Below are 16,742 nucleotides of genomic sequence, written 5' to 3' on the forward strand. Positions count from 1 at the left end.
GGAGATCGCTCCCGGACCCCCACTGGACCACCAGGGACTTTTGGTAAGTCTTGGGGGGGTCAGGAGGGTGGGAGTTTTAGTTAGGTTTTTTTTTACATTCGCTCCTTAAGACGCACAAAAAATTCGGTAATGATATGTTGCATTTGTGGGAGTTCGCCATGCATTTCGCGGACCCACGAATGCAACAAAAAGGGACCTATCCGTTGTGGATTGAGCATACGTTGAAAACGAATGTACATCCCTAAAATCTGGTACATATAATGATTCTAATCCCAAGATTAGTGACATTAGCAGTCCTGAGCAGTCTTGCATTGCCGTTTCCTGCACTGGAGCATCTAACTGTCCTGTAATTATCAGCTTTATGAGAAAAAAAAAAAAGGAACAATACTATCTGCTATGATTAATTTCATGTGTCACCTTAATTCATCGTTCAGCTGAATTTCACTCACCAGGGCTCAAGCTTGTTGATTTCCAGCAATCAACCACAATTTTTAGTTTCTCTGGTGTAAGCGGTTCATATATTATGATGTCTGCCCTGTGCCCTGAAACACAATCTAAGAGATGTTGGATTAAACATTGTACAGTGTTTTGTATTTTAACCTGAGGAAAGAGAGGGAATGTGCCAAAGAGGATCACAACATACCTTGAAAATTCTCCGGAATAATAGAACTAAACAGCAAATTTTGATTTTTCTTTTTGTTGAATCTGACAAAAAAGAAAAAAAAAGTGTTTCCTTAAAATGTACAAAGACCTCCCATGTGTCCTGATTTCCACAGTAACAAGGCACGCCTCCTCCCCTCAGTTATTTTGAAAGCTTCCACCCCCTGGGATTTCAGTTTTGTAATTCAATCAGAGATTTCATAGGACAGCAAATTATAAAAGTGAAATATACGCATGTTACAAATACAATCAAACATACTGAGGAAATCAAACAAACACAATGAACCTGTATTTGCAGACCTAGCAAGACAGAGAAAAAAAAAAGAAAGAAAGAGGCACATCTGGGGGGGGAGACACTCAGAGGTGACTGGATACAGAAGAAATGCAGTCCCTATGCTGGTTTCTTCTTCCCCCATGGAACACACCATCTCTTAACAAATATAAACAAACCAGCTGACAGTAGCAGACATAGCAGTTCAGGGCATGAACTGCAGATGCTCCAACATAAAAATGTTTGGCTCCAGATAAAGCAACATTTCCACCTGGCCAACTCTGTAGTCAAAAACAATCAAGAGCAATGCTCTGTCGCTGTCAAATGAATAAACTTCTAAATGATGTATATTGTATTTTCTAATTATTTTAAATAAATATATGCCTACACAATGAGTGGTGTGAATTTTATCAAAAAATATAAACTTGTTTACCTAAATATTAAGTGGAGTTAGAGAAAGGTTTCATACGTTGTGTAGGTGCCCAGCACCACAATTCAGTGGTCTATAATCATTAACCTTCCTCCTCCTCCTTGGATTCTTTTTTGTAATTTTTTTGAAAGTTATATTGTCCCAAAGATAACCTGAAGACTCTTCCGTGGCAATGTAATATCCTTATATGCGTGTTCTGCAAATATTAACTATATGAGACTCTGAAAGATGTTAGTATAGAGTATAAAACCAGACTTCCCCGATTATGGTTGGTGCGTCCATCCTGTTGCTGATGATCCCGACATGTTTCAGACGTGAAAAGCCTTTCCTCAGGGAAAGCCTTTCCTCAGCCATTCTGAAATGGCACCTTCCCTTCCCCCACCCATCTCTGGCAAAGATTCAAAATATCATACATACATCTTCCGCATGGCATCTGTTAGAAATTAGTGGAGTGTGCACAGTGAGTATGCACACTGCCCCATCCACCAAGGATCTTGTGTGTGTACTCTCTCAGCTATGCGCCAAGGCTGGAACATAATCATTGTACCTGAAGGGCAATCATGAACACTCCTTGGTTTATCAGCAAGATCTGCTGCTAGTTAATACTATACATGTCCAAAAGAGAAAGGGGAAAAAGAGAATCATAGCTGAAAGGAGGGATCTGGCATAATTCCTTTACTTTTATACATCAAATAAACGTGTAGCTTCAGTTAGGTGACCAATAGCTACAAGCTGCGTGCAGAGCAGTATATACTATATGTATGCAATACAAAGTTATTTTTTAATTAATTTAGTGCAATCTAGAAAATGCAAGCCTGAATCATTAGTAAAAGATCTTTATAACTAAAAATTAACACTTTGTGTGGAGAAAGAGTTTAACGTGCACTGTAATTTTTGGTTTTGCCTTAGGCCAGGGTTTCCTAAACTGTGGGTCACAAGTGCCTCAAATGGCTGCACTCGTCAGGCACCAGCAGCATTAGTAATGGAAGTCAGCAAAAGGTCTGCGAGCCAGCGCACATTCACAGGCCCTGCAGCAGCAGCAGCAGCACTGCCATTCCATGAGTTTCTAGTAACAGGAAGGCCCACGTGAGGACGGATCGGGGCTGCTGTAGGGCCTGCGAGTTTGCAATATCTCACAGGCCCTGTTCTGACTTCCAATACGAATGCTATTGCTGCTTGCAGATCACCATCAGGCTTGAGAACAGAAATGAGTGTGCATAAGCCAGTGGACACTACCACTCCTCATCTCTCCTCACTCATCAGTGAACCACCTCAAGAGAAAAATATCGACCCCGTCAGTAGCCTGCCCTCTCGTCCCACCAATTGTCATCTACTTTTGATTCAGGGTCCAAAGGAAAATGTTGTTGCTGACCCTAACCAGGAGAGCGTTTGGAGGGGATTTTAGAAAGGAAGGACTTGAGGGCTGGATAAAGTAGACATGTTATTGGAGGGGAAGAGAGGGGGAATGTCAGAGAACAGCTGGAGGTGAGAGTATGATAGAAGGGTTGGGAAGAAGATAAGGAGGAAGAAATGGAAATGAAAGTGAGGAGGTAATGGGGAATGGGAATGAGAGAGAGGGGGAATGAGAAAGGATCAGTTGAGAGTTATAAGAAGAGCTTGAGATGAGGGAGGATCAGTTAGAGGGATGCAAAAAGAGATGGAGGAGGTGAGAGAAAACAGATGGTCTGAGGATGTAAAAAGGGGATCAACTGGAGTGTAAGAAGGATGAGATTGGAGCGATTGTAAGAAGGGGATTGTACCCCTACTAATTTGGATAGCTCATCCTCTGGGGTCATGTGAATTTTCAAGAGCTAAAATGGTGTCACTTTTATCCAAAGTTTGGGAAGCCCTGCCTTAGGTCTTATATTTTCTCCCCAGACACAGCTCACTTCCTTTGGCTGGCCTGCAGGTGGTTTTTGACCTTTGCACTATAGTTTAGACCAGTGGTTCTCAACCTTTTTTCGGTCGGGACACACATCACAGATGGTTCTCACATGCGTGACACACTGAACATGTGACCATCACCAGGCTAAATGTAAACAAACACTGCATTCCATAGGAACCTCCTCGACCTCCAACAATGGATGCAGAGCAGAACTAGGACATTCCCCGTCCAAGTTACCATACAAAAAAAGATATTTCTGGTGACATATCAATAACAGCAACATAAACACTCTCTCCTACCAGGTGCAAAGCCCTCCTTATGAAAAAACAGTAATTTACCACCAATGCATGTTCTATTGAGAAAACACAACAAATAATATTGATACAAATGCCTACATGCTAGTAAAATACTTCACCTCATCACACACAATCAACCTTCAAGGAGGAATAGCCTAGTGGTTAGAGCAGTGGATTATGAACCAGGAGACCAGGGTTCGAGTCCCGCTGTCGCTCCTTGTGACCTTGGGCAATTCACTTTACCCGCCATTTGCCTCAGGTACAAAACTTAGATTGTAAACCCTCTGGGGATAGAGAAATACCTACAGTACCTGAATGTAAACCGGTGTGATATCTCGATTGAGATCGAATGTCGGTATATAAAATATAAATAAATAAATAAAAAATATAAATAAATAAAAAAAAAATATAAATAAATAAAAAATAAAAAAATAAAGTACTGAAAGACCACAAATTACAAATATGGAAACAGAAACTGGAATGGAAACCCAAAAAAGCCACTCTGCATTCTATGCAAAACAAAAATATAGCACCTAACAGACTTCCAGGATCTGCAATAATGTACACAAACTAATGTGCACAAAGTTACACCTGCATTATGGAACTCAAATAGTAACAACTCTACCTTTGAAAAGGCAGCACTGCAAAAATTACACCAGGCCCTAAACACCAATACACCTCCTATAAGGAAAACAGAACAAGCCAAGCTGCTATAGATCCCTACCAAGAAACTACAAGCTTGCAGAACACCCTTAGCTGGGTCACACGCAGAACACAGACAGAACCTCACCAAATACAGAATAAAGTGACCATAAAGCTAATGTTTTTGTTTTTGCATTGTAGCACTGCACACAGAGTTTGGCTTCTTGCTGTTCGTTTTTGTTTCCACATTTGTATTTATACATTCCCTGAGAAATATAAAATAATTCTAAAACTATAATATAATAAATGTTTCAAAACAACTGATAAATGGAACATCCAATCATTAAAAATTTTCAAAATTATTAAAAATTCTCCAAACACCAATAAAATATTTCTAACAGCAGACACATCACATAATACCTAATAATTAAAATGGCAGTCAATCAAGAAAGAGAAACTTAAAAAGCCACCTTTACTTACCCTCTCCAGTAACTCTCATACTCCTTTCCCTTGTAGGCCAATAGCACACACCAGAAGCAGCAAGGGCTGCTGAAGCTCTGTCCTCACACTCTTCTTCTTTAGGGCCCATGACGAGTGTCTCTCTCACATACATCACCTGCCTGACCAATCTCTCTCTCACACACACACCAGTCACCTGCCTGACCAATCTCTCTCTCACTCACACACACCCCAGTGACTTTCCTGAGCAGTCTCTTGCTCTCACACATTTATCTTAATTACATACACATTCATTCTCTCATACACTTACACGCATGCTGACTCACTCACCCCCACCCACAGCACACATAGCAGCTACAGCACAAGGTAGCCGGTATGCTGCTATTAAAAGCAGAGTCCTGACAGGCTGCAAAACTGCAGGAGTGACATCTCCAGCCCCACAGCGCTAAGAAGGCAGCACTCAGCTGTTTGCTTTTGCTGCGATTGACCGTGGCACAGAACAATCAGCTGAGAATGTAATTTTATACTTTTCTCCCCACCCCAGCCTTTTTTTGCAGTTTGATTATTATTAAATTTATATTTTATTGCTGCTGCCGCGCTGGTGAGAGAAGGGGAGGACAGAGACACCGTGCTCCTTCTGCAGCAGGAGCATGCATGCATGGCCTTTTCTTCTTCCCACTTGCCCAGTAAACATCACTTCCTCTTCCGGGCCACAGGGGCGGGAAGAAGAATAGGTCACGTTCCTGTTGCCGGCTTCCACAAAACCCTGCTGCCGTTCCCCTCGGGGCTTGAATGTGTTGATAGCCCGGGCAGGAACGGCAGCAGAGCCCCACTGTCGCCCATACCGGCCCCGGCAGCCGACTCCTGGACCCAACTCAGATAGGCCCTCTGCATGAGGCTAGCGCAAACCGCAAACTCGAATGCTCGCTTCAACTGGATCTCCAGCTTGCAGTCCTGCATATCCTTAAGGGCAGCCTCCCCAGCAACCGGGATAGCTTTTTTTTTTTTTTCTTTTAAATTAAACTTTACCAAGACACAGAGAAAAGCTGTTGCAGGAGACAAGGGAGCAGCTGTAGCAGAGACGGTGGTGAGTAGCCAGGAGCCCCTGGTCGTCAGACACCGAACTGAGGCGGGCGAAACCCTAACAGGAATATCCAATTCCCCAGATGCCCAGCTTCTACTGAGGGATGGCCCACGAAGGCTCCTAACACCTCAGGAAGCGACTGAAAACCAAAAAATTAAATTCAAACTAAATGAAAAATATAACTAAAGACTGCAGGTGTGCATCTGTACCACCCGCTGGAGTCAGAGAAATACAGAAGGGACTGCAGGTGGCACTCTCGTTATGTAGCAGTGCCCAAAGTTCTAATTATTCTCTGACTCCACCTGCTGGTAGGAATACACAACCCACTTTTCTGGACTGATCTGGGTATGTTCAGGAACAAGCATGTGTGTAATTGTGTGATCGAGATCCTATGTAAGTGAGAGAGAGAGTATGTGTGTGACAGAGAAAGAACCCCCCCCCCCCTCCTAATTCACAATTTCAGGGTATTTTTTAATCCTTATTATTTTTTAGTTATTGGGTCTTTGTGTCTGCTGTTTTGAAAAATTTTATTGGTTATCTAGAAATGTTTATATGAGTTTTTAATTACTGGATATTGCATTCATCAGCTGTTTTGAAATAATCTGTTCTTTTTATTAGTATGGTTTTAATGCTATTGATTTTATATTTCTTGCTTTATTTTATGAGGACTGGTGATTTCTCTTTTTTCTTTGTTGTACTGCATACAGAGACTCTGGCTTGTTGCAGTTTCCAGTTCAGTTTTTGTCTGCATGTTTCTAGTTATGCTTTATGGTCTATTTATTCTTTGTTAGGCGAGGGTCTGCACATGTGATCAAAGTGAGGTATTCTGCTGCTTGTAGTTTCTGGGTAGGGCTCTATAGCAGCCTGGCTTGGTCCATTTTCCTAATAGAAGTATTGGAGTTTTAAGGCCTGGTGTAATATTTTCAGTGTTGCCTTTTCTTAGTTAAGGTGGTTACTGTGAATGCTGGAAGTTGGTGCTGTTCTGGTATGGGAGGTTTACTATTGATATATTTATGTTTATAGAGAGTACTCTTATTTTTCCCTTGTGTCATTCTTAACAATACAAGTAATATGGGGCTTTTTTTCTTTGTCGTAGATTGTAATGAGCAGTGTATCACGCATGCGAGAACCATCTGTCAGGTGTGTCCCGACAGAAAAAGATTGAGAACCACTGGTTTTTACTCAGAATGAGGCATGAACACATTCCATCATCCCTGAGGAGGTAGGAAGACAAATATCCTGCAGTGCCACTGACCAGAAAACTATTACTAGTCAGAAGGCCATTGGTCAGAGAAGTGAAGCTAGTACCTTATACCCCGATTGGCTCTTCAAGATAAAGTTCTAGTCCTGAAGGTGCTAGAATTCTCTCAACTCAACTGGGAGTACAGAGAGAGAGCAAATCTCTGTGCAGAGACTCTACTCTAACTTCGGTGGACAGCAGATTTCCTGAAGTTATCCAGGCACTGATAAGTAATTGTGCTGGCTCAGTAAGAAACCCCCGGGTTTCCCTCTTCCAGACAGCTAACTTTCCTTCCCAATCGGTCTTCAGGCAAAGATCTTTTAAGTTTGAAATTATTTATTGCATAGATAATTTTCCATTACTTACAATTGTTGCTTCCAAACGTATATGCCCCAGGCAGAGATCTTTGTAACTGGAGATAGGCAAGAGAAGGGAGAATGGAGTTTCTTGGGATTCAGGATGAGAAGACAAGGGGGTTCTGAAGCTGATTTAATCTTTAGAATTAAAGCGGTAGGAAGAAATGTAAAAAGGCTAATTGTATCACAGAGGTTGCAGGCACCTCTAGCTTTGAGGTAGCATGGCTGAGACTAACAGTCTTGGAATGTGATTACAGGAAACGTCCCCACAAGCTGGGGCTATAGGGCGAGATCCAATGGTAGCGAGCCTAGGATCCATGTGACACAGGGGGGAACATGAAGGGCAGTCCCTTGCGCCAATAAGGCACTTAAGAAGACTCAAGCTAGATTGAGAGGGCGTACAGACCCCTCCCAAGTGAGAGAAAGCAAAGGATGAAGGGAACTTCTCTTAAGGGCAAGCTTCCTTAAAGGCAAGGCTCTCAGGTTTTTATCGTGGGTTACAAAAAGGTGTTTCCATTAAGTACAGTATATACAGACACAAACAGAACTGGGGACAGAACAGTAATAGAAAGAGTTTTGGAACCTTTACTGTTTAATCCTTGTTTTACCTGCTGCTTATTGCAAATGTAATGTTTTTCCGTTCACTGTTCCTACTTTAATATTCATAAACTTATTAGTTAGTTCTGCCCATCTTGGACTGATCAACAAACCTGGTATTGCATGTAGTTGATCTGTGAGCATTTTTCTAAGAGCAAGAAATATAAAATCAATAGCATTAAAACCATACTAATTTCCCTAGAAACCATCAGGGGATAGCTTGTGGGCTAGGTATTTGCCCAGAGGCAAGTAGGAACCCAGTCGTCGGGTGGAAGGTTGCCAATGTAGGAGCACATGTACAGGTGGGCTTGGCAGGACCCTCCGAGTGGCCACACCGTTTACCTTGAGTGGGTGTTAGGGGCAGTGCTGAGGTATTAAGGCTCAATTTCATTGTTAAAAAGAAAACAAAATTCTAATAAAAGAAATGGACTTAAAACACCACCTCGGTATAAATGAAAAAGGGAAAAAAAATGTTAATGTGAACATGTTTACATTTATAAGTAACAAGAATTATATTACTCTCGTATCAATCAATTATAAATATGATAAAATACACTTGCAAGGTTTGAAAAATCCATTTGCCTACTCAACTGCAGCAAATAGATTTTTTTTTCTGCAGACAAGGTGATGGCATCTTCAGCCCCAATCAGGGCCTGATAAAGAACAGCAAGAGAGGAAGATTGTTTTCTGCCCTGATCGGGGCCTGGAAGGCAGAAAAGAGGATGCAGCATTGGGGTGGATGGAGGAAAAACAGAGAAGGAAAATAAGAGGGCTGGAAGTAGAAGAGGTAAAGGGGTGGGGACTGGAGAAGAGAGAAAGTGAGAGCAAGAAGATTGTACCTGTCTGAGGTAGGGAACAGAGGAAGAGAGAAAATGGAGGGCTGCATGGGGTGGAGCTGGGGTTAATATACTCATTAGGAAAGAAATGCCCTCACTAAATACTCCGAATGCGTCCCTAGACAAATTATGAGCAGGGCTGAACGGCAGGAGTACATGGACAGGAAGTCTAGGAATTTTTTCAAACCCTGTTACGTATATACAGAACCAATAAGACTCACTTATATTTGTATACTGTGGAGACAGCCAACTTTAAATCTTAGAAAAAATCTCTGTACAACCACATGCGAGATAACATCACATTTAAACTTCCCCAAATGAGCAGTGATGTAGCCTGATACCAGACCTCATACCATGGCATAGTAAGTAATGCTAATTTAGCATATATTGAATCTGCCAGTATGTATAATCATAGGTCTTTAACATTTAACATTTTCTTTTCATTTTTCTTGCTTCCGTGCAAACAACTTGTGAAAATTTGTGAAAAAATAAAAATTGCTTTAAAGAACGTGACTTGTTCCATTCATTTGATCAAGTTTTTGATCGTTTATATCTTATTTAATCAGCACTTAGCTTTAGTAATGGTAGTGAAGAAACGCCATATTTTTCTTCAGAGGCTAGTATGGAAAAGCCCGACACTGGATCCGTGTTTCGGCGCGTGCCTTCGTCGGGGGCCGAAATAACTGTTAATGTAAAAGAATATGTATCAAACAACCTTAACCAAAAAATATCTTAAATACTTATCAATTGTAGTGGGAATTCAGCAGTACAACCATGATATTGGAGCGGCTGGAGGTGGCGGCTTCTGCCGGTACTACGTTTCTTCCACACAGGTGAAAGAGAACGCGCCATTTCTTTTAACCATTGACTGACCAATCATCGTGTGCTACGTGAATACTGACGTCCAAAAAAAATCTGCAGGCATTTAAACCAAAGAGAACCATTCGACCGAAAGATTGAGTCCCATAGGCTGTATTGTATTAAGTTTAAAGATCCATTGCTGTTCTCTGATATTTAATAATTTTTGTGGATCACCTCCCCTCCCTGATAGTTGGATCACATCTATCACCCTCCATCTCAAATCCACAAAATGGTGTTGTTTTAAAAGGCAGTGTGCTACAATTGGAGCTTGTAATTTACCAGTTTGTAGACAACTTTTATGCTCAATAAGTCTAGTCCGTATTAAACGTTTGGTCCGACCAACATAAAATAAATCACAGGGACATTTGATGATATATATCACGTGTGAACAATGACGTATCTGACTTACCATCTGGCCATTGGCCATGTCAAAAATGCTTTTTTTGTACGACTACTTTAGCAGGTCCAGATTGGACGGATTCCCAAGGAAGAAAATGGTCGGCAAGAACTCATTCGAATTGTCAGTCTTCACACGTGATATATATCATCAAATGTCCCTGTGATTTATTTTATGTTGGTCGGACCAAACGTTTAATACGGACTAGACTTATTGAGCATAAAAGTTGTCTACAAACTGGTAAATTACAAGCTCCAATTGTAGCACACTGCCTTTTAAAACAACACCATTTTGTGGATTTGAGATGGAGGGTGATAGATGTGATCCAACTATCAGGGAGGGGAGGTGATCCACAAAAATTATTAAATATCAGAGAACAGCAATGGATCTTTAAACTTAATACAATACAGCCTATGGGACTCAATCTTTCGGTCGAATGGTTCTCTTTGGTTTAAATGCCTGCAGATTTTTTTTGGACGTCAGTATTCACGTAGCACACGATGATTGGTCAGTCAATGGTTAAAAGAAATGGCGCGTTCTCTTTCACCTGTGTGGAAGAAACGTAGTACCGGCAGAAGCCGCCACCTCCAGCCGCTCCAATATCATGGTTGTACTGCTGAATTCCCACTACAATTGATAAGTATTTAAGATATTTTTTGGTTAAGGTTGTTTGATACATATTCTTTTACATTAACAGTTATTTCGGCCCCCGACGAAGGCACGCGCCGAAACACGGATCCAGTGTCGGGCTTTTCCATACTAGCCTCTGAAGAAAAATATGGCGTTTCTTCACTACCATTACTAAAGCTAAGTGCTGATTAAATAAGATATAAACGATCAAAAACTTGATCAAATGAATGGAACAAGTCACGTTCTTTAAAGCAATTTTTATTTTTTCACAAATTTTCACAAGTTGTTTGCACGGAAGCAAGAAAAATGAAAAGAAAATGTTAAATGTTAAAGACCTATGATTATACATACTGGCAGATTCAATATATGCTAAATTAGCATTACTTACTATGCCATGGTATGAGGTCTGGTATCAGGCTACATCACTGCTCATTTGGGGAAGTTTAAATGTGATGTTATCTCGCATGTGGTTGTACAGAGATTTTTTCTAAGACGTATATACAGAAACAGAAAGATACAGAGACGTAGTATTATAGACCTTATACAAGTATAGTTGAGAAAATGTGCAATCAGCTGCGTGGCCTGCTATTAACTACCATATTTTGCATTAGGATACCCATCATATAGCACCTACGGTAAGTTCCCACTGGACAATAAGAAGTAAATATACTTGTGATCTGTAATAATATGCTCCTATAGCCTGCACCCAACCCTGACAATTCTGAATATGACATTTTAAGGAACTGATTTTATTTGACGGTATCTTGGTTATTATTCCTGAGGGAATTCTGTGCACAAAATTTTTACATTTTGCATAATTTATATTGGTCAAAATAACACAAAATGAGTGGATCCTGCGAGCAATTTGGTAGCAGGAAGAAGATTGTGAAATATTAAAATTGAGGATTCAAACATGTTTAAGAGATTGTACCTTGCTGCACTGGGAGTCCCTGCCCTACTCTGAGGCATGCTCATTCCATATTAGATTAGGCAGTTTCCTCCAGTCATTTACTTTTTGCCTATTACACATAGAAACAACAGCAATCCAGCGGTTTTTCACAAGCAGGGTCGGTCGGGCTACTGACATTTGCTCTTTGGAACCCAAGTGCAACTGTTATTCCTCTAGAATGTAAATTTGACTCTCACAACTTTAAAGATCACACAGCTCTTCCTGTACACATTCATTGGGAGCAGCCTTTGTTAAGCAGATTTCACGGTGTTGTCTGTGCCAGGCGTATCCCTCTGAGGAAGCCGTTACCGGCAAAACAAGAGCTTTGCCCAACAAAGGACTTTTGTTGGGCAAAAAGTCCTTTTGCCTCTCTCCCTATTCCCAGGGCCAGAACCCTTTCACTCTGCCCTCTCAGGCCTCCAACAATTCTGCTCCCCACTCTCTCTCTCCTTCCCGTCCAGGCTCAATCCCTTCCATTCCCCAGCTATCCATTCCCAGAGTTTGACCCCTCTCACATAAATACCACCCCCTTCACACAAACTCCTTCTGTCCCTCTCTCAAACACACACACCTTTAACACAGGTTGCCTCTCTCTCACCACACACACACATACACACACACAGAGAGGCTCTCACTTCCTCGCACACATCCACACACAGGGCTCTCTCTCCTACACACACTACCCACACAGGGCTCTTCTCTCTCTCACACACACACCGGCTCCCTCTCTCACTCTTGCATAACCCCTCCCTCACAGAGTCTCCCCTCTCTCTCGCTCACACCCCCCTCACAGAGGCTCCCTCTCTCTCCCACTCGCACACCCCCCCTCACAGAGGCTCCCTCTCTCCCTCTCTCACACATACCCCCTTCACAGAGGCTCCCTCCCTCCCTCTCCCACACATACCCCCTTCACAGAGGCTCCCTCCCTCCCTCTCCCACACCCCCTCACAGAGGCTCTCTCTTCTCTCCCACACACCCCCTCACAGAGGCTCCCTCTCTCTCTCCCACACACCCCCCTCACAGAGGCTCCCTCTCTCTCTCCCACACACCCCCCTCACAGAGGCTCCCTCTCTCTCTCCCACACACCCCCCTCACAGAGGCTCCCTCTCTCTCTCCCACACACCCCCTCACAGAGGCTCCCTCTCTCTCTCCCACACACCCCCTCACAGAGGCTTCCCTCTCTCTCCCACACACCCCTCACAGAGGCTCCCTCTCTCTCCCACACACAGGCTCCCTCTCTCCACACCCCCCCCTCACAGAGGCTCCTTCTCTCTCGCGCACACACACACCCCTCACAGAGGCTCCCTCCCTCTCGTACATAGACCCCCTCAAAGGCTCCCTATCTCTCTTGCACACACTCCCTCACACAACCCTGCACATAGGTTCCCTCTCTCACATACAAACACGCACCCTCACTTCTACATACACACCTTCATTCACTCTCAGTCTCCCAATCTCTTATTCACATATACACATCCTCACATAGGCTCCCCCTCTCTCACACACACACACACACACACACACACACACTTGTCTCTCTCACAAACTCAGAGGCTCTCTCATTCTGCTACAGGCACAATAGACTTGGCCTGCAGCTATCCTGGGCCTCTCTTTTCTCTTTCACTGAGCCTAATCTTCGGCTGCGAGTGGGATGGGCTCCGCTTGCGGCTCACTGAGCCTCTCTCCAAATTCTGTGCAAAATATTAAAATTTTGCACAGGAAGGGAATTCTGCACTGCACAGAATTCCCCCAGGAATACTCCATGTCATTGCGAGCAATGTCATAACTTTGCAGTCAAGGAAAAGCTGGCTGTATTGAAATGCTTAGATGTAGATGTTTGCACTATTACAGTGAATGAAGAAACTTGTGGAAGGAAAAATATTGAAAAGCTAAATTAATTATTTTTTTTTTATATAAAAAGTCATCCCTTTTTGTTTTTTTGCCCCAAACAATAAAAATAAAATTTCTCTACCAGAACTCAGAAATGATCAGTGTCAGCAGTACAGGAGAAGTAGAAGGCTAGTACGCACTGCATCCAAAGTTATGCAGTAATAGCTTGTTTAAGTACATTTTTCTTTTCATGCTAGGTAGTATTGCTATTGAAGGTAAGCAATTCAACAGCCAACTTTCCAGACTGCTGCAGTGAAAGTCTGGTGACAATAAAATTAAAAGCAAACATACATACATGAACATCCTTAATAACTGCGGTTTTTTTTTTTTTAACTTATTTTTCTTTTACCTAATTGTTTTCACAGCTTCCAGTTCTGATGCAGTTGGTGTTGAACTCATCTGCAGAAACACGATATTGAATGTATGCTCATTCAGAAACATTCCTATGCTGGTTACATCACTGATCACGATGGTAACAACTGCAATGTCTGAAAACGACTGCCGTATAATCTCAGCAGTGAACAGCACATCATCTTTTACAACCAACAAAGCGATGATGTCTCTCACCTAGTAAACAGAGTTCAAAAAGAGAAATTAATACAAACACTTCCATAATTTTGTTCTTTGCTCTGTTCCCTAAAATGAAGCAACTGCAACAGGTTCCCAGAAAGCAGAGTTGCTTACCTCTAACAGGTATTCTCCAAGAACAGCAGGATGTTAGTCCTCACATGTGGGTGACATCATCAGATGGTGTCAGATGCGGAAAACTTATGTAAAAGTTTCTAGAAATTTTGACTAGGCACACTGAGCATGCCCTAATCCACACGGGGTCCCTCTTCAGTCTTGAAACATAAAATTACAAAAAAAATAAATAAATAAGACAAAAATAGGAGAAACCCAACTCCATAGGGTGGCATGTGGGTTTCGTGAGGAATAACATCCTGCTGTCTTTAGAGAAGTCTGCTTTCTCCAAGGACAAGCAGGATTATAGTTCTCACATATGGGTGAATCCCTAGATACAGGCTGCTCCCCAACACAAAAGGGGACCAACAGACACCTAACCAGGTGCCAACGGGCACAACACCACCAGTGTTGTTGGTAACAAAGTGGGAGACAACCTGAACCCAAACCACAGGCCCTAGGTTGGGAGAATTGGGTTCTACACCTCAAACAGTTGACTCAGGACAGACTGGCCAAAACTACTGTTGCGTCAGCCGTTCCTATCCAGACAGTAATGGGATGAGAATGTGTGGAGAGAACTCCACGTCGCAGCTTTGCAGAGCTCCTCCACAGGAACTGCTCACAAGTGGGCCACTGATGCTGCCATGGCTCTGACAGAATCAGCCTTTCATGACACCCAATATGCAGTCCTGCTTGGGCATACAGAAAGAGATGGAATCTGCTAGCAAACTGGACAGTGTCTATTTGGCAACGGCAATGCCCAACCTATTCCTATGAAAAGAAATAAAAAGTTGAATGCTGTCTATGGGCTTCTGTCTGCTCCAGATAGAAGGCTAAGGCTCACTTGCAGTCCAAACTATGCAGTGCTCATTCACCTTGATACGAATGGGACCTGGGAAAAAAATTGGCAGGACTATTGACTGGAAATCAGTCACCACCTTAGGCAGGAACTTAGAGTGGGTACACAAGGCCACCCTGGATGAAAGAACTTAGTATAAGGTGGATAAGTCACTAAGGCTGGAGCACGCTGACCCTATGTGCTGAAGTGACAGCCACCAAAAATATGACCAGGTACTTCAAGTAACAGGTGCGCAGCAGCTCAAAAGGAGCTTTCATCAGGAGCTAATACCATGTTGAGGTCCCAAGACATAGCAGCAGACCTTAGGGGAGCCTTCAACTGAAGCAGGCCCTGCACGAAGCATACAACTATTGGCTGTAGAGATGGGCATACCATCTACACCATGGTGGTATGTGCCAATCGCACTAAGAGGAAATCTGATGGAGTTGGTTTTTAAGCCAGCCTTCGAAAGGTGTAGAAGATAAGTCAAGCAGTTTTTGTGTGGGCCAGGAGAATGGATCTAGGACCTTCTGCTCACACCACACGGAAAACCTCCTCTACTTTAGTCAGTAGGATTGTCTAGTGGAAGGTTTTCTGGAAGCCACAAGGACCTGAGACGTCCTAAGAAAGATCAAAAGGCTGCAGGATTAACCTCTCAACATGCAGGCTGTGAGTGACAGGGCATGGAGGTTGGGCTCTTACGTGATGAGATCTGGAGAGGTCTCCAGACTGATCGGTTTCCAGTTGGACAAATCTCACAGGAATGAAAACCAGACCTGTCTCGGCCAATGAGGATCATAGTCCCTCTCTCCTCACGAAGCTTCAAGAGAATCTTCGCCACTAAGGGAAAATCAGAGGATACGCATACAGAAGACCCCTGCCCCAATGACGGGTAAGAGCGTCCGATATTGGTTTGCCATCTGACTTGGACAGGGAATAGAACAGAGGCACTTTTCCAGTTGCTGGGGGGACACAAACAGATCTACGTCTGGGCACCCTCAGAGGCAGAAAATCTGATCTGCTCCCCCCTGGTCTAGGACCACTTGTGGAGTCTGAAGGCTTGGCATAGCCTGTCTGCCATCACGTTCTCCGTTCCAGCCAGGTACATGGCCCTGAGCACCATTCTGAGAGCCAGGACTCAAGACCAGATCTGGACCACCTCCTGACACAGGAGGTATGATCCCGTGCCTCCCTGCTTGTTGAAATACCACATGGCAACCTGATTGTTGGGCTGGATCAGGACAATTTAGCCCATAGTGCTAGATCGCCCGAAGCTCCAGGAAGTTGATGTGACAAGAACATTCTTGAATAGACCACAGCCCCTGGGTGCCGAGCCCTTCAACACGAACTCCCCACCCCTGAGTAGATGCATCCGTCGTTAGAACAATTTAGGTAGGGAGACTCAGAAAGGAAATCCCCCCATTCTAGATTGGAGAGTACCCACCACCAGGACAAAGAGTCCTGGAGAGACGAGGTGACACAGATGCAATCCTGGAGGCTCTGAGTGGCCTGGTGACACTGTGACCTCAAAGTCCATTGGGCTCTGCACATGTGTAATCATGTCAGAGTGATATAGATTGTCACGGCCATGTGACCCAACATCCTCAAAATGTGCCAGGCCGACACCTGCTGATTCTATTGTACTTGTGTCGCAATGGTCACCAGAGCAACGGCCTTCTGGCGCAGTAGAAAGGCCTTGGCTTGAGCCGTGTCTAGCAGGCCTCCGATGAAGTCCAATTG

At 43.3% G+C, this 16,742-nt stretch overlaps 1 protein-coding gene across 2 annotated transcripts in view; it reads right to left on the minus strand.

The window, feature by feature from the left end:
* The window catches only part of SOHLH2 (spermatogenesis and oogenesis specific basic helix-loop-helix 2), a 153,212-nt gene that overhangs the window by 108,813 nt on the left and 27,657 nt on the right, over nucleotides 1–16,742 (minus strand). For both annotated transcript variants that reach the window (XM_029602708.1, XM_029602709.1), the window contains exons 2-4: nucleotides 13,833–14,050; nucleotides 644–705; nucleotides 450–554 (exon numbers count right to left, since the gene is read on the minus strand). In XM_029602708.1, coding sequence (XP_029458568.1) covers nucleotides 450–554; nucleotides 644–705; nucleotides 13,833–14,050 — 385 coding nt within the window. The remainder of the gene's footprint in view (nucleotides 1–449; nucleotides 555–643; nucleotides 706–13,832; nucleotides 14,051–16,742) is intronic.

The sequence above is a fragment of the Rhinatrema bivittatum genome, chromosome 5, assembly GCF_901001135.1.
Source record: "Rhinatrema bivittatum chromosome 5, aRhiBiv1.1, whole genome shotgun sequence".
Taxonomy (NCBI): Eukaryota; Metazoa; Chordata; class Amphibia; order Gymnophiona; family Rhinatrematidae; genus Rhinatrema; species Rhinatrema bivittatum.